At 39.5% G+C, this 21,465-nt stretch overlaps 1 protein-coding gene across 1 annotated transcript in view; it reads right to left on the bottom strand.

Moving 5' to 3' along the window:
- Nucleotides 1-21,465, bottom strand: part of itfg1 (integrin alpha FG-GAP repeat containing 1) — a 290,804-nt gene that overhangs the window by 9,264 nt on the left and 260,075 nt on the right. The window contains exon 15 of the mRNA XM_062020935.1: nt 15,175-15,299. Within this exon, the coding sequence (XP_061876919.1) occupies nt 15,175-15,299 (125 nt within the window). The remainder of the gene's footprint in view (nt 1-15,174; nt 15,300-21,465) is intronic.

Below are 21,465 nucleotides of genomic sequence, written 5' to 3'. Positions count from 1 at the left end.
CGCTACCACCTGCACGCTACCACCTGCACGCTACCACCTGCACGTTACCACCTGCACGCTACCACCTGCACGCTACCACCTGCACGCTACCACCTGCGCGCTACCACCTGCACGCTACCACCTGCACGCTACCACCTGCACGCTACCGTACAGGTGTGCCTCTTTGGTCCTCCAAGATGGAGGAACACAACACATGAGGAGGATTATAACTATAAACATGTTTAATATGTACTATGGTGCAAAAGTGCTAAAATGTTAAAGATGCCCTATGGTGCAAAAGTGCTAAAATGTTAAAGATGCCCTATGGTGCAAAAGTGCTAAAATGTTAAAGATGCCCTACGGTGCAAAAGTGCTAAAATGTTAAAGATGCCCGATGTTGCAAAAGTGCTAACATGTTAAAAATGTCCTATGGTGCAAAAGTGCTAACATGTTAAAGATGCCCTATGGTGCAAAAGTGCTAACATGTTAAAGATGCCCTATGGTGCAAAAGTGCTAACATGTTAAAGATGCCCTATGGTGCAAAAGTGCTAAAATGTTAAAGATGCCCTATGGTGCAAAAGTGCTAACATGTTAAAGATGCCCAATGTTGCAAAAGTGCTAACATGTTAATAATGGCCTATGGTGCAAAAGTGCTAAAATGTTAAAGATTCCCTATGGTGCAAAAGTGCTAACATGTTAAAGATTCCCTATGGTGCAAAAGTGCTAAAATGTTAAAGATGCCCAATGTTGCAAAAGTACTAACATGTTAATAATGGCCTATGGTGCAAAAGTGCTAAAATGTTAAAGATTCCCGATGGTGCAAAAGTCCTAAAATGTTAAAGATGCCCTATGGTGCAAAAGTGCTAAAATGTTAAAGATGCCCTATGGTGCAAAAGTGCTAACATGTTAAAGATTCCCTATGGTGCAAAAGTGCTAAAATGTTAAAGATGCCCAATGTTGCAAAAGTACTAACATGTTAATAATGGCCTATGGTGCAAAAGTGCTAAAATGTTAAAGATTCCCGATGGTGCAAAAGTCCTAAAATGTTAAAGATGCCCTATGGTGCAAAAGTGCTAAAATGTTAAAGAGGCCCGATGCTGCAAAAGTGCTAAAATGTTAAAGATGCCCGATGTTGCAAAAGTGCTAACATGTTAATAATGGCCTATGGTGCAAAAGTGATAAAATGTTAAAGATGCCCTATGGTGCAAAAGTGCTAAAATGTTAAAGATGCCCTATGGTGCAAAAGTGCTAAAATGTTAAAGATGCCCTATGGTGCAAAAGTGCTAAAATGTTAAAGATGCCCTATGGTGCAAAAGTGCTAAAATGTTAAAGATGCCCTATGGTGCAAAAGTACTAAAATGTTAAAGATGCCCTATGGTGCAAAAGTGCTAAAATGTTAAAGATGCCCTATGGTGCAAAAGTGCTAAAATGTTAAAGATGCCCTATGGTGCAAAAGTGCTAAAATGTTAAAGATGCCCTATGGTGCAAAAGTGCTAAAATGTTAAAGATGCCCTATGGTGCAAAAGTACTAAAATGTTAAAGATGCCCTAAGGTGCAAAAGTGCTAAAATGTTAAAGATGCCCTATGGTGCAAAAGTGCTAAAATGTTAAAGATGCCCTATGGTGCAAAAGTGCTAAAATGTTAAAGAGGCCCTATGGTGCAAAAGTGCTCAAATGTTAAAGATGCCCTATGGTGCAAAAGTGCTAAAATGTTAAAGATGCCCTATGTTGCAAAAGTGCTAACATGTTAATAATGGCCTATGGTGCAAAAGTGCTAACATGTTAAAAATGCCCTATGGTGCAAAAGTGATAAAATGTTAAAAATGCCCTACGGTGCAAAAGTGATAAAATGTTAAAAATGCCCTACGGTGCAAAAGTGCTAAAATGGTAAATATTTTTTTACAACCTATTACTGTAAATGGAAAAATTGTACTGTTTTTTTTTTTTTTTTTTTTTAACAGTAAAAAACTGGCAGCTCAATTGCAGGAATTTTACTGTCAAATTAAAAATAGTTTTTTAGTGAAAATAGAAAACTGCTTTTTTATGGTAAAATTCTGGCTGATTTTTTATTTTACGGTAAAAACAACAACTGTAGATTCTACAGCATATTACTGTAAATGGTAAAATAGCACAGATGATTTTTTTACAGTAAAAAAAAAAAAGGTAGCTGGGTCGCAATAATTTTACCATAAAATGTACTGTTATTTTTTTTTTTACAGCATATAACTGTAAATAAAATAAAAAAACAGTACGGTTGTTTAGTACGGTAAAAAAATTGGCAGCTCGGTTGCAAGAATTTTACTGTAAAATGTCCATTTTTTACTGAGAAAACTGCTTTTTCAATGAACATTTTTTAGTTCTTTTTACGGTAAAACAACTGTAGATTCTACGTAATATTACTGTAAATAGCAAAACAGTTTTTTACGGTAAAAAGTTGGCAGCTCAGAATTTTGTGGTCAAAAATGATGGTGCTGTTTGTTCCATTTACAGTAAAATGCTGTAAAACAACAGTAATTTTCACAATTTTACCATCAAATATATTGTCATTTTTAGTGTATGATTTGATTTATTATTATTATTATTATTTATTATCATTTATCATTTATTTTTTCAAGCAGATTAAAAGTATTTATTTCTATTTTTAAAAAATGGTTTGAATGTTTGACAATATCATATTTGTTGTATTACTAGATAATATTTCAGTTAAAAAAAATACATGTATTTTTTTCTATCAAATACTTTTAGTGAGAAGAGATAAATTACTTTACTGACAAATATAATTTCCAGGCTTTTGAGGGCCAAATAAAATGAAGTGGCCCGACACCCGTGCCGTAACGAATCTACGCTCTATGAAGTCGTCACGTCTTATGTAAGCAGAATCTCGCAGCTCTTGAAAAGCTCTTGGAGACGACTCACACGCCGCCGCCTGCCATCTTTCAGAGGCGGCGAGTCCTCCGAGAGGAAGAAGCTGCTCAAAGCTGCGGAAAGTCGTGGAAGACGGCGAGGGAGAGGCGGAGTTGTGAGCGGCGGACGGATTGGGGAAGAAGTAGTGAAGCGCTTTGTGCGGCGGAGAGGAAGTCCTCCTGGGAGGGCGAGAAAAAGTCAAATATTTGGACTTTCTAGTAGACGCCCTTGCAACTAGTTAGTGCACGAGGCGGAATGATACGCAGGCGGAAGGATACATAGGTGGAATGATACGTAGGTGGAAGGATACGTAGGTGGAATGATACGTAGGTGGAAGGATATGTAGGTGGAATGATACGTAGGTGAAAGGATATGTAGGTGTAAAGATACATAGGTAGAAAGATACGTAGGTGGAAGGATACGTAGGCGGAAAGATATGTAAGTGGAAGGATACGTAGGTAGAAAGATACGTAGGTGGAAGGATACGTAGGTGGAAGGATACGTAGGCGGAAAGATATGTAGGCGGAAAGATATGTAGGCGGAAGGATACGTAGGTGAAAGGATATGTAGGTGTAAAGATACGTAGGTAGAAAGATACGTAGGTGGAAGGATACGTAGGTGGAAGGATACGTAGGCGGAAAGATATGTAAGTGGAAGGATACGTAGGTAGAAAGATACGTAGGTGGAAGGATACGTAGGTGGAAGGATACGTAGGCGGAAAGATATGTAGGCGGAAGGATACGTAGGTAGAAAGATACGTAGGTGGAAGGATACGTAGGTGGAAGGATACGCAGGTGGAATGATATGTAGGTGGAATGATATGTAGGTGAAAGGATATGTAGGTGGAAGGATACGTAGGCGGAAAGATACGTAGGCGGAAGGATACGTAGGTGGAAGTATACGCGGGCGGAAGGATACGCAGATGGAAAGATACGTAGGCGGATGGATACATAGGCGTAAAGATACGTAGGTGGAAAGATACGTAGGCGGAAGGATACATAGGCGGAAGGATACGTAGGCAGAAGGATACATAGGTTGAAGGATACATATGCTGAAGGATACTTAGGCGGAAGGATACGTAGGTGGGAGGATACGTAGGGAAAGATATATAAGTGGAAAGATAAGTAGGTGGAAGGATACGTAGGGAAAAATATATAAGTGGAAAGATAAGTAGGCCGAAGGATACATAGAAGAAAGATATATAAGTGAAAAGATAAGTAGGCGGAAGGATACGTAGGGAAAGATATATAAGTGGAAAGATAAGTAGGCGGAAGGATACATAGGTGGAAGGATACGTAGGTGGAAGGATACGTAGGTGGAAGGATACATAGGCGTAAAGATACGTAGGTGGAAGGATATGTAGGGAAAGATATATAAGTGAAAAGATAAGTAGGCGGAAGGATACGTAGGGGAAGATATATAAGTGGAAAGATACGTAGGTGGAAGGATACGTAGGCGTAAAGATAAGTAGGTGGAAAGATATGTAGGGAAAGATATATAAGTCAAACTCCACCTGCCCCTCCTCATTACACATTTGATGGAGTCCCTTGCGGGCCGTGGAAGGTCTCATAAGGAAGGTCTCATAAGGAAGGTCTCATAGGGAAGGTCTCATAGGGAAGGCCTCATAAGGAAGGTCTCATAAGGAAGGTCTCATAGGGAAGGTCTCATAGGGAAGGTCTCATAAGGAAGGTCTCATAAGGAAGGTCTCATAAGGAAGGTCTCATAAGGAAGGTCTCATAAGGAAGGTCTCATAGGGAAGGTCTCATAAGGAAGGTCTCATAAGGAAGGTCTCATAAGGAAGGTCTCATAAGGAAGGTCTCATAAGGAAGGTGTCATAAGGAAGGTGTCATAAGGAAGGTCTCATAAGGAAGGTCTCATAAGGAAGGTGTCATAAGGAAAGTCTCATAAGGAAAGTCTCATAAGGAAGGTCTCATAAGGAAGGTCTCATAAGGAAGGTCACATAAGGAAGGTGTCATAAGGAAGGTGTCATAAGGAAGGTCTCATAAGGAAGGTCTCATAAGGAAGGTCTCATAGGGAAGGTCTCATAAGGAAGGTCTCATAGGGAAGGTCTCATAAGGAAGGTCTCATAAGGAAGGTCTCATAAGGAAGGTCTCATAAGGAAGGTGTCATAAGGAAGGTCTCATAAGGAAGGTCTCATAGGGAAGGTCTCATAAGGAAGGTCTCATAAGGAAGGTCTCATAAGGAAGGTCTCATAAGGAAGGTCTCATAAGGAAGGTCTCATAAGGAAGGTCTCATAAGGAAGGTCTCATAAGGAAGGTCTCATAAGGAAGGTGTCATAAGGAAGGTCTCATAAGGAAGGTCTCATAAGGAAGGTCTCATAAGGAAGGTCTCATAGGGAAGGTCTCATAAGGAAGGTCTCATAAGGAAAGACTCATAAGGAAGGTGTCATAAGGAAGGTCTCATAAGGAAGGTCTCATAGGGAAGGTCTCATAAGGAAGGTCTCATAAGGAAGGTCTCATAAGGAAGGTCTCATAAGGAAGGTCTCATAAGGAAGGTGTCATAAGGAAGGTCTCATAAGGAAGGTCTCATAAGGAAGGTCTCATAAGGAAGGTCTCATAGGGAAGGTCTCATAAGGAAGGTCTCATAAGGAAAGACTCATAAGGAAGGTGTCATAAGGAAGGTCTCATAAGGAAGGTCTCATAAGGAAGGTGTCATAAGGAAGGTGTCATAAGGAAGGTCTCATAAGGAAGGTCTCATAAGGAAGGTCTCATAGGGAAGGTCTCATAAGGAAGGTCTCATAAGGAAGGTCTCATAAGGAAGGTCTCATAAGGAAGGTCTCATAAGGAAGGTCTCATAAGGAAGGTCTCATAAGGAAGGTGTCATAAGGAAGGTCTCATAAGGAAGGTCTCATAAGGAAGGTCTCATAAGGAAGGTCTCATAGGGAAGGTCTCATAAGGAAGGTCTCATAAGGAAAGACTCATAAGGAAGGTGTCATAAGGAAGGTCTCATAAGGAAGGTCTCATAGGGAAGGTCTCATAAGGAAGGTCTCATAAGGAAGGTCTCATAAGGAAGGTCTCATAAGGAAGGTCTCATAAGGAAGGTGTCATAAGGAAGGTCTCATAAGGAAGGTCTCATAAGGAAGGTCTCATAAGGAAGGTCTCATAGGGAAGGTCTCATAAGGAAGGTCTCATAAGGAAAGACTCATAAGGAAGGTGTCATAAGGAAGGTCTCATAAGGAAGGTCTCATAAGGAAGGTCTCATAAGGAAGGTCTCATAGGGAAGGTCTCATAAGGAAGGTCTCATAAGGAAGGTCTCATAAGGAAGGTCTCATAAGGAAGGTCTCATAAGGAAGGTCTCATAAGGAAGGTCTCATAAGGAAGGTGTCATAAGGAAGGTCTCATAAGGAAGGTCTCATAAGGAAGGTGTCATAAGGAAGGTCTCATAGGGAAGGTGTCATAAGGAAGGTCTCATAAGGACCAGAGGAAGGTCTCATAAGGAAGGTCTCATAAGGACCAGAGGAAGGTCTCATAAGGAAGGTCTCATAAGGAAGGTCTCATAAGGAAGGTCTCATAAGGAAGGTCTCATAAGGACCAGAGGAAGGTCTCATAAGGAAGGTCTCATAAGGAAGGTGTCATAAGGAAGGTCTCATAAGGACCAGAGGAAGGTCTCATAAGGAAGGTCTCATAAGGACCAGAGGAAGGTCTCATAAGGAAGGTCTCATAAGGAAGGTCTCATAAGGAAGGTCTCATAAGGACCAGAGGAAGGTCTCATAAGGAAGGTCTCATAAGGAAGGTCTCATAAGGAAGGTCTCATAAGGAAGGTCTCATAGGGAAGGTCTCATAAGGAAGGTGTCATAAGGAAGGTGTCATAAGGAAGGTCTCATAAGGAAGGTCTCATAGGGAAGGTCTCATAAGGAAGGTCTCATAAGGAAGGTCTCATAAGGAAGGTCTCATAAGGAAGGTCTCATAAGGAAGGTGTCATAAGGAAGGTCTCATAAGGAAGGTCTCATAAGGAAGGTGTCATAAGGAAGGTCTCATAAGGAAGGTCTCATAAGGAAGGTCTCATAAGGAAGGTGTCATAAGGAAGGTCTCATAAGGACCAGAGGAAGGTCTCATAAGGAAGGTCTCATAAGGACCAGAGGAAGGTCTCATAAGGAAGGTCTCATAAGGAAGGTCTCATAAGGAAGGTCTCATAAGGACCAGAGGAAGGTCTCATAAGGAAGGTCTCATAAGGACCAGAGGAAGGTCTCATAAGGAAGGTCTCATAAGGACCAGAGGAAGGTCTCATAAGGAAGGTCTCATAAGGACCAGAGGAAGGTCTCATAAGGAAGGTCTCATAAGGACCAGAGGAAGGTCTCATAAGGAAGGTCTCATAAGGACCAGAGGAAGGTCTCATAAGGAAGGTCTCATAAGGAAGGTCTCATAAGGAAGGTCTCATAGGGAAGGTCTCATAAGGAAGGTCTCATAAGGAAGGTCTCATAAGGAAGGTCTCATAAGGAAGGTGTCATAAGGAAGGTCTCATAAGGAAGGTCTCATAAGGAAGGTGTCATAAGGAAGGTCTCATAAGGAAGGTCTCATAAGGAAGGTCTCATAAGGAAGGTGTCATAAGGAAGGTCTCATAAGGACCAGAGGAAGGTCTCATAAGGAAGGTCTCATAAGGACCAGAGGAAGGTCTCATAAGGAAGGTCTCATAAGGAAGGTCTCATAAGGAAGGTCTCATAAGGACCAGAGGAAGGTCTCATAAGGAAGGTCTCATAAGGACCAGAGGAAGGTCTCATAAGGAAGGTCTCATAAGGACCAGAGGAAGGTCTCATAAGGAAGGTCTCATAAGGACCAGAGGAAGGTCTCATAAGGAAGGTCTCATAAGGACCAGAGGAAGGTCTCATAAGGAAGGTCTCATAAGGACCAGAGGAAGGTCTCATAAGGAAGGTCTCATAAGGAAGGTCTCATAAGGACCAGAGGAAGGTCTCATAAGGAAGGTCTCATAAGGAAGGTCTCATAAGGAAGGTCTCATAAGGAAGGTCTCATAAGGAAGGTCTCATAAGGACCAGAGGAAGGTCTCATAAGGAAGGTCTCATAAGGACCAGAGGAAGGTCTCATAAGGAAGGTCTCATAAGGAAGGTCTCATAAGGACCAGAGGAAGGTCTCATAAGGAAGGTCTCATAAGGAAGGTCTCATAAGGAAGGTCTCATAAGGAAGGTCTCATAAGGAAGGTCTCATAGGGAAGGTCTCATAAGGAAGGTCTCATAAGGAAGGTCTCATAAGGAAGGTCTCATAAGGAAGGTCTCATAAGGAAGGTCTCATAAGGAAGGTCTCATAGGGAAGGTCTCATAAGGAAGGTCTCATAAGGAAGGTCTCATAAGGAAGGTCTCATAAGGAAGGTCTCATAAGGAAGGTGTCATAAGGAAGGTGTCATAAGGAAGGTCTCATAAGGAAGGTCTCATAAGGAAGGTGTCATAAGGAAAGTCTCATAAGGAAAGTCTCATAAGGAAGGTCTCATAAGGAAGGTCTCATAAGGAAGGTCACATAAGGAAGGTGTCATAAGGAAGGTGTCATAAGGAAGGTCTCATAAGGACCAGAGGAAGGTCTCATAAGGAAGGTCTCATAAGGACCAGAGGAAGGTCTCATAAGGAAGGTCTCATAAGGAAGGTCTCATAAGGACCAGAGGAAGGTCTCATAAGGAAGGTCTCATAAGGAAGGTCTCATAAGGAAGGTCTCATAAGGAAGGTCTCATAAGGAAGGTCTCATAGGGAAGGTCTCATAAGGAAGGTCTCATAAGGAAGGTCTCATAGGGAAGGTCTCATAAGGAAGGTCTCATAAGGAAGGTCTCATAAGGAAGGTCTCATAAGGAAGGTCTCATAGGGAAGGTCTCATAAGGAAGGTCTCATAAGGAAGGTCTCATAAGGAAGGTCTCATAAGGAAGGTCTCATAAGGAAGGTGTCATAAGGAAGGTGTCATAAGGAAGGTCTCATAAGGAAGGTCTCATAAGGAAGGTGTCATAAGGAAAGTCTCATAAGGAAAGTCTCATAAGGAAGGTCTCATAAGGAAGGTCTCATAAGGAAGGTCACATAAGGAAGGTGTCATAAGGAAGGTGTCATAAGGAAGGTCTCATAAGGAAGGTCTCATAAGGAAGGTCTCATAAGGAAGGTCTCATAGGGAAGGTCTCATAAGGAAGGTCTCATAAGGAAGGTCTCATAAGGAAGGTCTCATAGGGAAGGTCTCATAAGGAAGGTCTCATAAGGAAGGTCTCATAAGGAAGGTCTCATAAGGAAGGTCTCATAAGGAAGGTCTCATAAGGAAGGTCTCATAAGGAAGGTCTCATAAGGAAGGTCTCATAAGGAAGGTGTCATAAGGAAGGTCTCATAAGGAAGGTCTCATAAGGAAGGTCTCATAAGGAAGGTCTCATAGGGAAGGTCTCATAAGGAAGGTCTCATAAGGAAAGACTCATAAGGAAGGTGTCATAAGGAAGGTCTCATAAGGAAGGTCTCATAGGGAAGGTCTCATAAGGAAGGTCTCATAAGGAAGGTCTCATAAGGAAGGTCTCATAAGGAAGGTCTCATAAGGAAGGTGTCATAAGGAAGGTCTCATAAGGAAGGTCTCATAAGGAAGGTCTCATAAGGAAGGTCTCATAGGGAAGGTCTCATAAGGAAGGTCTCATAAGGAAAGACTCATAAGGAAGGTGTCATAAGGAAGGTCTCATAAGGAAGGTCTCATAAGGAAGGTCTCATAAGGAAGGTCTCATAGGGAAGGTCTCATAAGGAAGGTCTCATAAGGAAGGTCTCATAGGGAAGGTCTCATAAGGAAGGTCTCATAAGGAAGGTCTCATAAGGAAGGTCTCATAAGGAAGGTCTCATAAGGAAGGTGTCATAAGGAAGGTCTCATAAGGAAGGTCTCATAAGGAAGGTGTCATAAGGAAGGTCTCATAGGGAAGGTGTCATAAGGAAGGTCTCATAAGGACCAGAGGAAGGTCTCATAAGGAAGGTCTCATAAGGACCAGAGGAAGGTCTCATAAGGAAGGTCTCATAAGGAAGGTCTCATAAGGAAGGTCTCATAAGGAAGGTCTCATAAGGACCAGAGGAAGGTCTCATAAGGAAGGTCTCATAAGGAAGGTGTCATAAGGAAGGTCTCATAAGGACCAGAGGAAGGTCTCATAAGGAAGGTCTCATAAGGACCAGAGGAAGGTCTCATAAGGAAGGTCTCATAAGGAAGGTCTCATAAGGAAGGTCTCATAAGGACCAGAGGAAGGTCTCATAAGGAAGGTCTCATAAGGAAGGTCTCATAAGGAAGGTCTCATAAGGAAGGTCTCATAGGGAAGGTCTCATAAGGAAGGTGTCATAAGGAAGGTCTCATAAGGAAGGTCTCATAGGGAAGGTCTCATAAGGAAGGTCTCATAAGGAAGGTCTCATAAGGAAGGTCTCATAAGGAAGGTCTCATAAGGAAGGTGTCATAAGGAAGGTCTCATAAGGAAGGTCTCATAAGGAAGGTGTCATAAGGAAGGTCTCATAAGGAAGGTCTCATAAGGAAGGTCTCATAAGGAAGGTGTCATAAGGAAGGTCTCATAAGGACCAGAGGAAGGTCTCATAAGGAAGGTCTCATAAGGACCAGAGGAAGGTCTCATAAGGAAGGTCTCATAAGGAAGGTCTCATAAGGAAGGTCTCATAAGGACCAGAGGAAGGTCTCATAAGGAAGGTCTCATAAGGACCAGAGGAAGGTCTCATAAGGAAGGTCTCATAAGGACCAGAGGAAGGTCTCATAAGGAAGGTCTCATAAGGACCAGAGGAAGGTCTCATAAGGAAGGTCTCATAAGGACCAGAGGAAGGTCTCATAAGGAAGGTCTCATAAGGACCAGAGGAAGGTCTCATAAGGAAGGTCTCATAAGGAAGGTCTCATAAGGAAGGTCTCATAGGGAAGGTCTCATAAGGAAGGTCTCATAAGGAAGGTCTCATAAGGAAGGTCTCATAAGGAAGGTGTCATAAGGAAGGTCTCATAAGGAAGGTCTCATAAGGAAGGTGTCATAAGGAAGGTCTCATAAGGAAGGTCTCATAAGGAAGGTCTCATAAGGAAGGTGTCATAAGGAAGGTCTCATAAGGACCAGAGGAAGGTCTCATAAGGAAGGTCTCATAAGGACCAGAGGAAGGTCTCATAAGGAAGGTCTCATAAGGAAGGTCTCATAAGGAAGGTCTCATAAGGACCAGAGGAAGGTCTCATAAGGAAGGTCTCATAAGGACCAGAGGAAGGTCTCATAAGGAAGGTCTCATAAGGACCAGAGGAAGGTCTCATAAGGAAGGTCTCATAAGGACCAGAGGAAGGTCTCATAAGGAAGGTCTCATAAGGACCAGAGGAAGGTCTCATAAGGAAGGTCTCATAAGGACCAGAGGAAGGTCTCATAAGGAAGGTCTCATAAGGAAGGTCTCATAAGGACCAGAGGAAGGTCTCATAAGGAAGGTCTCATAAGGAAGGTCTCATAAGGAAGGTCTCATAAGGAAGGTCTCATAAGGAAGGTCTCATAAGGAAGGTCTCATAAGGACCAGAGGAAGGTCTCATAAGGAAGGTCTCATAAGGACCAGAGGAAGGTCTCATAAGGAAGGTCTCATAAGGAAGGTCTCATAAGGACCAGAGGAAGGTCTCATAAGGAAGGTCTCATAAGGAAGGTCTCATAAGGAAGGTCTCATAAGGAAGGTCTCATAAGGAAGGTCTCATAGGGAAGGTCTCATAAGGAAGGTCTCATAAGGAAGGTCTCATAAGGAAGGTCTCATAAGGAAGGTGTCATAAGGAAGGTGTCATAAGGAAGGTCTCATAAGGAAGGTGTCATAAGGAAGGTGTCATAAGGAAGGTCTCATAGGGAAGGTGTCATAAGGAAGGTGTCATAAGGAAGGTCTCATAAGGAAGGTCTCATAAGGAAGGTGTCATAAGGAAGGTGTCATAAGGAAGGTCTCATAGGGAAGGTGTCATAAGGAAGGTGTCATAAGTAAGGTGTCATAAGGAAGGTGTCATAAGGAAGGTCTCATAGGGAAGGTGTCATAAGGAAGGTCTCATAAGGAAGGTGTCATAAGGAAGGTGTCATAAGGAAGGTCTCATAGGGAAGGTCTCATAAGGAAGGTCTCATAAGGAAGGTGTCATAAGGAAGGTCTCATAGGGAAGGTGTCATAAGGAAGGTGTCATAATGTTCATGCAGGAGAACAAGGAGGAGGTGACAACAAAGTGGCGTCTTCTTCTTCAAGCTGCGTTGTGACACTCAGACATCTGCAAGTCTAATTGTCTGGGGGGGGAGGAGGGGGGCATTGTGGTGTGTGATATGTAGTGCAAAGTGAGGAGGGGGGATGTAAAGTGAGGAGGGGGGATGTAAAGTGAGGAGGGGGGATGTAAAGTGAGGAGGGGGGATGTAAAGTGAGGAGGGGGGATGTAAAGTGAGGAAGGGGGGAATTTAAAGTAAGGAGGGGGGATGTAAAGTGAGGAGGGGGGAATGTAAAGTGAGGAGGGGGGATGTAAAGTGAGGAGGGGGGATGTAAAGTGAGGAGGGGGGGGTGCAAAGTGAGGAGGGGGGATGCAAAGTGAGGAGGGGGGCTGTAAAGTGAGGAGGGGGATGTAAAGTGAGGAGGGGGGGATGTAAAGTGAGGAGGGGGGGATGTAAAGTGAGGAGGGGGGGATGTAAAGTGAGGAGGGGGGGATGTAAAGTGAGGAGGGGGGGGTGCAAAGTGAGGAGGGGGGATGCAAAGTGAGGAGGGGGGCTGTAAAGTGAGGAGGGGGGATGTAAAGTGAGGAGGGGGGGATGTAAAGTGAGGAGGGGGGGATGTAAAGTGAGGAGGGGGGATGTAAAGTGAGGAGGGGGGATGTAAAGTGAGGAGGGGGGGAGGGGGGGGGGCAGACCAGAGTTAAGAGAGGTAACATCGAGTGGAAATGAATTTATTAGGCTTCAGTTTTCCAGCCAGTAGCCAGCGTTAGCATGGCGGCCATTAAATGTCTCAAGGTCACACTGAGATGACCTGACAAGTCATCATGCAGCATCACGTGACCTCTATGTCGCCTAACACACACATCTTTGCTAATACACACCTTATATCTCATACATAACAATAAACACACACACATCTTTGCTAATACATACCTTGTATCTCATACATAACAATAAACACACACACACATCTTTGCTAATACACACCTTGTATCTCATACATAACAATAAACACACACATATTTGCCAATACACACCTTGTATCTCATACATAACAATAAACACACACACACATCTTTGCTAATACATACCTTGTATCTCATACATAACAATAAACACACACACACATCTTTGCTAATACATACCTTGTATCTCATACATAACAATAAACACACACACACATCTTTGCTAATACACACCTTGTATCTCATACATAACAATAAACACACACATCTTTGCCACTACACACCTTGTATCTCATACATAACAATAAACACACACACACATCTTTGCTAATACATACCTTGTATCTCATACATAACAATAAACACACACACACATCTTTGCTAATACACACCTTGTATCTCATACATAACAATAAACACACACATCTTTGCCAATACACACCTTGTATCTCATACATAACAATAAACACACACATCTTTGCTAATACACACCTTGTATCTCATACATAACAATAAACACACACACACATCTTTGCTAATACACACCTTGTATCTCATACATAACAATAAACACACACATCTTTGCCAATACACACCTTGTATCTCATACATAACAATAAACATACACATCTTTGCTAATACACACCTTGTATCTCATACATAACAATAAACACACACATCTTTGCTAATACACACCTTGTATCTCATACATAACAATAAACACACACATCTTTGCTAATACACACCTTGTATCTCATACATAACAATAAACACACACATCTTTGCTAATACACACCTTGTATCTCATACATAACAATAAACACACACATCTTTGCTAATACACACCTTGTATCTCATACATAACAATAAACACACACATCTTTGCTAATACACACCTTGTATCTCATACATAACAATAAACACACACATCTTTGCTAATACACACCTTGTATCTCATACATAACAATAAACACACACATCTTTGCTAATACACACCTTGTATCTCATACATAACAATAAACACACACATCTTTGCTAATACACACCTTGTATCTCATACATAACAATAAACACACACATATTTGCTAATACACACCTTGTATCTCATACATAACAATAAACACACACATCTTTGCCAATACACACCTTGTATCTCATACATAACAATAAACACACACATCTTTGCCAATACACACCTTGTATCTCATACATAACAATAAACACACACATCTTTGCCAATACACACCTTGTATCTCATACATAACAATAAACATACACATCTTTGCTAATACACACCTTGTATCTCATACATAACAATAAACACACACATATTTGCTAATACACACCTTGTATCTCATACATAACAATAAACACACACATCTTTGCCAATACACACCTTGTATCTCATACATAACAATAAACACACACATCTTTGCTAATACACACCTTGTATCTCATACATAACAATAAACACACACATATTTTCTAATACACACCTTGTATCTCATACATAACAATAAACACACACATATTTGCTAATACACACCTTGTATCTCATACATAACAATAAACACACACATATCTTTGCTAATACACACCTTGTATCTCATACATAACAATAAACACACACATCTTTGCTAATACACACCTTGTATCTCATACATAACAATAAACACACACATATTTTCTAATACACACCTTGTATCTCATACATAACAATAAACACACACATATTTGCTAATACACACCTTGTATCTCATACATAACAATAAACACACACATATCTTTGCTAATACACACCTTGTATCTCATACATAACAATAAACACACACATCTTTGCTAATACACACCTTGTATCTCATACATAACAATAAACACACACATCTTTGCTAATACACACCTTGTATCTCATACATAACAATAAACACACACATCTTTGCTAATACACACCTTGTATCTCATTTAGGTTGTAGAGGAAGAGGTAACAGGAAGTAAACAAAGGGAGAGTGTACGCGCCAGGTTAACTTTCAGTTTCGATCCCCGCCAATCACCATATGTGAAAGCACTGTAACGTGCCTGCATGCCAGTTTACTTTCATGCGCCACACAAGAGGATTGTCCGCCATCGTTGTTTTGGTTGTGATGCACTGATATGATTGTTGTTGTTTTTATATTTCCCTGCCAGGGTTCACTCACCATCTCCCCGGGCCTGTGAGGGATGCCCACCACCAGGTGGTCCAGGAAGTTGGCGCTGCGTCCGAGGCCCAGCACGGTGTAGGGCAGCTGGAGGGAGAAGTGGGCCGACTGGCTCAGCTGACCGGCTGCAAAGAACCATGGAAAGATTTTAAACAAAAAAAAACAGCTTTTATAAGTTTTATGCAACCAAACGGCTTTCATGCTTGAATTTATTATGTGGAAATGACCAAACTGTGTCATGTTTACTAGCTCACTAATAAACACATTAGTTCCTAGCCTCCCTACCACTAGTGGGCGTGGATACGGAGGTGGAAGGATACGTAGGTGGAAGGATACGTAGGTGGAAGGATACGTAGGTGGAAGGATACGTAGGTGGAATGATACGTAGGTGGAAGGATACGTAGGTGGAAGGATACGTAGGTGGAAGGATACGTAGGTGGTAGGATACGTAGGTGGAAGGATACGTAGGTGGAAGGATACGTAGGTGGAAGGATACGTAGGTGGTAGGATACGTAGGTGGTAGGATACGTAGGTGGTAGGATACGTAGGTGGTAGGATACGTAGGTGGAAGGATACGTAGGTGGAAGGAAACGCAGGTGGAAGGATACGTAGGCGTAAAGATACGTAGGTGGAAGGATACGTAGGCGGAAGGATATGTAGGTGTAAAGATACGTAGGCGGAAGGATACGTAGGTGGAAAGATACGTAGGCGGAAGGATATGCAGGTGGAAGGATACGTAGGTGGAAGGATACGCAGGTGGAAGGATACGTAGGCGGAATGATACGCAGGTGGTAGGATACGTAGGTGGAAGGATACGTAGGTGGAGAGCCTCCCTACCACTAGTGGGCGTGGATACGTAGGTGGAAGGATACGTAGGCGGAAGGATACGCAGGTGTTTATTGCTACTTGCTACTCACTACCTGTTTCTTGCTACTTGCTTCTTGCTACTCACTACCTGTTTCTTGCTACTTGTTTCTTGCTACTTACTACCTCTTTCTTGCTACTTGTTTCTTACTACTCACTACCCTTTTCTTGCTACTGGCTACTTGCTTCTTACTACTCACTACCTGTTTCTTGCTACTTACTACCTGTTTCTTGCTACTTGCTACTCACTACCTGTTTCTTGCTACTTGTTTCTTACTACTCACTACCTGTTTCTTGCTACTCACTACCTGTTTCTTGCTACTTGCTTCTTACCACTCACTACCTGTTTATTGCTACTTGCTACTCAATACCTGTTTCTTGCTACTTGCTACTCACTACCTGTTTCTTGCTACTTGCTACTCACTACCTGTTTCTTGCTACTTGCTTCTTACTATTCACTACCTGTTTATTGCTACTTGCTACTCACTACCTGTTTCTTGCTACTTGTTTCTTGCTTCTTACTACCTGTTTATTGCTACTTGCTACTCACTACCTGTTTATTGCTACTTGCTACTCAATACCTGTTTCTTGCTACTTGCTACTCACTACCTCTTTCTTGCTACTTGTTTCTTACTACTCACTACCCTTTTCTTGCTACTTGCTTCTTACTACTCACTACCTGTTTCTTGCTACTTACTACCTGTTTCTTGCTACTTGCTTCTTACTACTCACTACCTGTTTCTTGCTACTTGCTTCTTACTACTCACTACCTGTTTCTTGCTATTTGCTTCTCACTACCTGTTTCTTGCTACTTGCTTCTTGCTACTCACTACCTGTTCCTTACTACTTGCTTCTCACTACATGTTTCTTGCTACTTGCTTCTTGCTACTCACTACCTGTTCCTTGCTACTTGCTTCTCACTACATGTTTCTTGCTACTTGTTCCTTGCTACTCACTACCTGTTTCTTGCTACTTGTTCCTTGCTACTTGCTTCTTGCTACTCACTACCTGTTTCTTGCTACTTGCTACCTGCTTTTTGCTACTGGCTTTTTTCTACCTGTTTCTTGCTACTTGTTACCTGCTTCTTGGTACTTGTTTATTGCTACTCACTACCTGCTTCTTGCTACTTGCTACCTGCTTTTTTCTACTTGCTATTAGTTTTTTTCTACTTGCTTCTTTCTACCTGCTTATTGCTACTTGTTTCTTGCTTCTTGCCACACACACACACACACACACACACACACACACACACACACACACACACACACACACACACACACACACACACACACACACACACACACACACACACACACACACACACACACACACACAATCCACTGAGGCCAAGCCAGATGGAGCAGCTAAAAAAAACATTCTGACAAAATAGCTACAATCCCTTAAGTATCGTTTGTGTGTGTCTGTGTGTGTAATTTGTGTGTGTGTGTGTGTGTGTAATGTGTGTGTGTGTGTGCATGTGTGTAATGTGTGTGTGTGTGTGTGCATGTGTGTGTGTCAATGCCAATTTGCATTCATTGTTTACAAAGAAGGAGATGCACATCTGCATCACAAAAGTGATACAACTTAAACTTTGTGTCACAGGTTAACACAAAATTGAAGCAAACATAAAGAGCACAACAACGAATACACAACAAACATGACAATACACACAGAGAACACAACAACAAATACACAAAGAACACAACAACAAATACACAACGAACACAACGATAAGTACACAACGAACACGACAATGAATACACAACGAAAAACAATAAATACACAAAGATTGTGTTTGCTGATACGGGCATGATTGTGTTTGCCGATACTGGTAAAACTGTGTTTGCCGAAACAGGTAGGGTTGTGTTTGCCGATACAAGTGTAATTGTGTTTGCTGATACAGGTGTGATTGTGTTTGCTGATAGAGGTAGGATTGTGTTTGTCGATACAGGTAAGACTATGTTTGCCGATACAGGTAGGATTGTGTGTGCAGATTCAGGTAGGGTTGTGTTTGCCGATACAGGTAGGATTGTGTTTGCCGATACAGGTAGGATTGTGTTTGTCGATACAGGTAGGATTGTGTTTGCAGATACAGGTATGATTGTGTTTGCTGATACCGGTATGATTGTGTTTGCCGATACTGGTAAGACTGTGTTTGCAGATTCAGGTAGGATTGTGTTTGCAGATACAAGTGTAATTGTGTTTGCTGATACAGGTGTGATTGTGTTTGCTGATACAGGTAGGATTGTGTTTGCCAATACAGGTAAGACTATGTTTGCCGATACAGGTAGGATTGTGTTTGCCGATACAGGTATAATTGTGTTTGCCGATACAGGTATAATTGTGTTTGTCGATACAGGTAGGATTGTGTTTGCCGATACAGGTATAATTGTGTTTGCCGATACAGGTCTGATTGTGTTTGCTGATACAGGTAGGATTGTGTTTGCCGATACAGGTAAGACTATGTTTGCCGATACAGGTAGGATTGTGTTTGTCGATACAGGTAGGATTGTGTTTGCCGACACAGGTAGGGTTGTGTTTGCCGATACAGGTATAATTGTGTTTGTCAATACAGGTAAGATTGTGTTTGCCGATAGAGGTAGGGATGTGTTTGCCGATACAGGTAGGATTGTGTTTGTCGATACAGGTAGGATCGTGTTTGCAGATACAGGTATAATTGTGTTTGCCGATACAGGTAGGATCGTGTTTGCCGATACAGGTAGGATTGTGTTTCCTGTGTGATGAGCAGAGTGTGCTGCTGTAATCCCCACAAGTCGTTAGGCTAATTGGACGAGTGCAAAAAGCTGAACATTGATACTCCTCCCAGCAGCAAACTCGTCCACTATCAGACACGCTCGGCTCTCCAATTTGCTGCACCAACATTTTACTGCTGCTTTTGTAGCAGACAACTTTCAAGACAGAATCCATCTTGGCAAGCAGCGATCTCTGTAGTGGACAAAGAACTTGGCGATGCAATGATATCAATGCATGTTGCGATACACACATCATCGATATGAAGGATAAATGCCCTCATTAAAGTGTACAATCATTTCTTTAGGTAAAATGTAATGTTAGCACAAAGCTAACATAACTTTGCTAGTATTGCTAACCTAGCATGGTGTTGAAATGTAATGTTAGCATATAGCTAAGATAACTATGCTAGTATTATTAACCTCGCATGATGTTAAAATGTATTGTTAGCATGCAGCTAACATAGCTAGGCTAGTATTATTAACCTAGCATGATGTTAAAATGTATTGTTAGCATGCAGCTAAGATAACTATGCTAGTATTATTAACCTCGCATGATGTTAAAATGTATTGTTAGCATGCAGCTAACATAGCTATGCTAGTATTATTAACCTCGCAATACGTTAAATGTATTGTTAGCATGCAGCTAACATAGCTATGCTAGTACTTTTAACGTTGCATTACGTTAAAATGTATTGTTAGCATGTAGCTAAGATAACTAGGCTAGTATTATTAACCTAGCATGATGGTAAAATGTAATGTTAGCATATAGCTAAGATAACTATGCTAATATTATTAACCTAGCATGATATAAAATGTATGGTTAGCATGCAGCTAACATAGCTAAATATACAATATATTTTCTCATCATACTGAATTAAAAAAAAATATATATAAAATATATTTTCTCATCATACTGCATTATTTGTTAAAATATAAAATACATTTTAAAATATAAAATAAATGTTCTTATCATGAATTATTTGTAAAAATATTAAATACATTTTCTAATCATACTGAGTTATTTGTAAAAATATAAACAATATATTTTGTCATTATACAAAATTATTTGTAAAAAAAAAATACAAAAAATATTTTCTCATCATTACTGAGTTATTTGTAAAAATATAAAATATAATTTCTCATCATACAAAATTATTTGTAAAAATATTAAATATATTTTCTTAACATACAGAATTATTTGTAAAAATAAAAAAAAATTTTCTCATCATACTGAATTATCTGTAAGAATACAAACACAAATTTTTCTCACCATACAGAATTATTTGTAAAAATATAAAACAATATATTTTCTCATCATACTGAATTATTTGTAAAAATATAAAATATGTTTTCTCATCACATTTAATTAATTGTAAAAATATACAAAATATATTTTGTCATCATACTGAATTATTTGTAAAAATATAAAATATATTTTCTCATCATACTTAATTATTTGTAAAAATATAAAATGTATTTCCTCATCATACAGAACTATTTGTAAAAATATAAAATACATTTTAAAATATAAAATACATTTTCTTATCATGAATTATTTGTTAAAATATACAATATATTTTCTCATCATACTGAATTAAAAAAAAAATATATAAAATATATTTTCTCATCATACGGAATTATTTGTTAAAATATAAAATACATTTTAAAATATAAAATACATGTTCTTATCATTAATTATTTGTAAAAATATAAAATACATTTTCTAATCATACTGAATTATTTGTAAAAATATAAACAATATATTTTGTCATCATACAAAATTATTTGTAAAAAAAAAACACAATATATATTTTCTCATCATTACTGAATTATTTGTAAAAATATAAAATATAATTTCTCATCATACATAATTATTTGTAAAAATATAAAATATATTTTCTTAACATACAGAATTATTTGTAAAAATTAAAAAAACATTTTTCATCATACTGAATTATCTGTAAGAATACAAACACAAATTTTTCTCATAATACAGAATTATTTGTAAAAATATAAAATATATTTTCTCATCACATTTAATTAATTGTAAAAATATATGAAATATATTTTCTCATCATACAGAATTATTTGTAAAAATTAAAAAAACATTTCTCATCATACTGAATTATCTGTAAGAATACAAACACAAATTTTTCTCATCATACTGAATTATTTTTAAAAATACAAAATATATTTTCTCATCACATTTAATTAATTGTAAAAATATATTAAATATATTTTCTCATCATACAGAATTATTTGTAAAAATATAAAACAATATATTTCCTCATCATACAGAACTATTTGTAAAAATAGAAAATACATATTCTTATCATGTATTATTTGTAAAAATATAAAATAAATGTTCTCGTCATACTGAATTATTTGTAAATCTATAAAAATGTTTTATCATACTCCTGAATCATTTTTAAAAATATTAAAATATTTTCTTATCATACAGAACTATTTGTAAAAATATAAGAACGTGTTATCATCATACTGAATTATTTGTAAAAATACAAAATATATTTTCTTATCATACAGAATTGTTTGTAACAATATTTTAAAAAATGATCATCATACTGGATTATTTGTAAAAATATAAAAAATATTTTCTCATCATACTGAATAATTTGTATAAATATAAAATATATTTTCTCATCATACGGAATTA

Source organism: Entelurus aequoreus, linkage group LG02 (assembly GCF_033978785.1).
Source record: "Entelurus aequoreus isolate RoL-2023_Sb linkage group LG02, RoL_Eaeq_v1.1, whole genome shotgun sequence".
NCBI classification, from domain to species: Eukaryota; Metazoa; Chordata; class Actinopteri; order Syngnathiformes; family Syngnathidae; genus Entelurus; species Entelurus aequoreus.
This window is presented reverse-complemented; position numbering and strand designations above follow the sequence as displayed.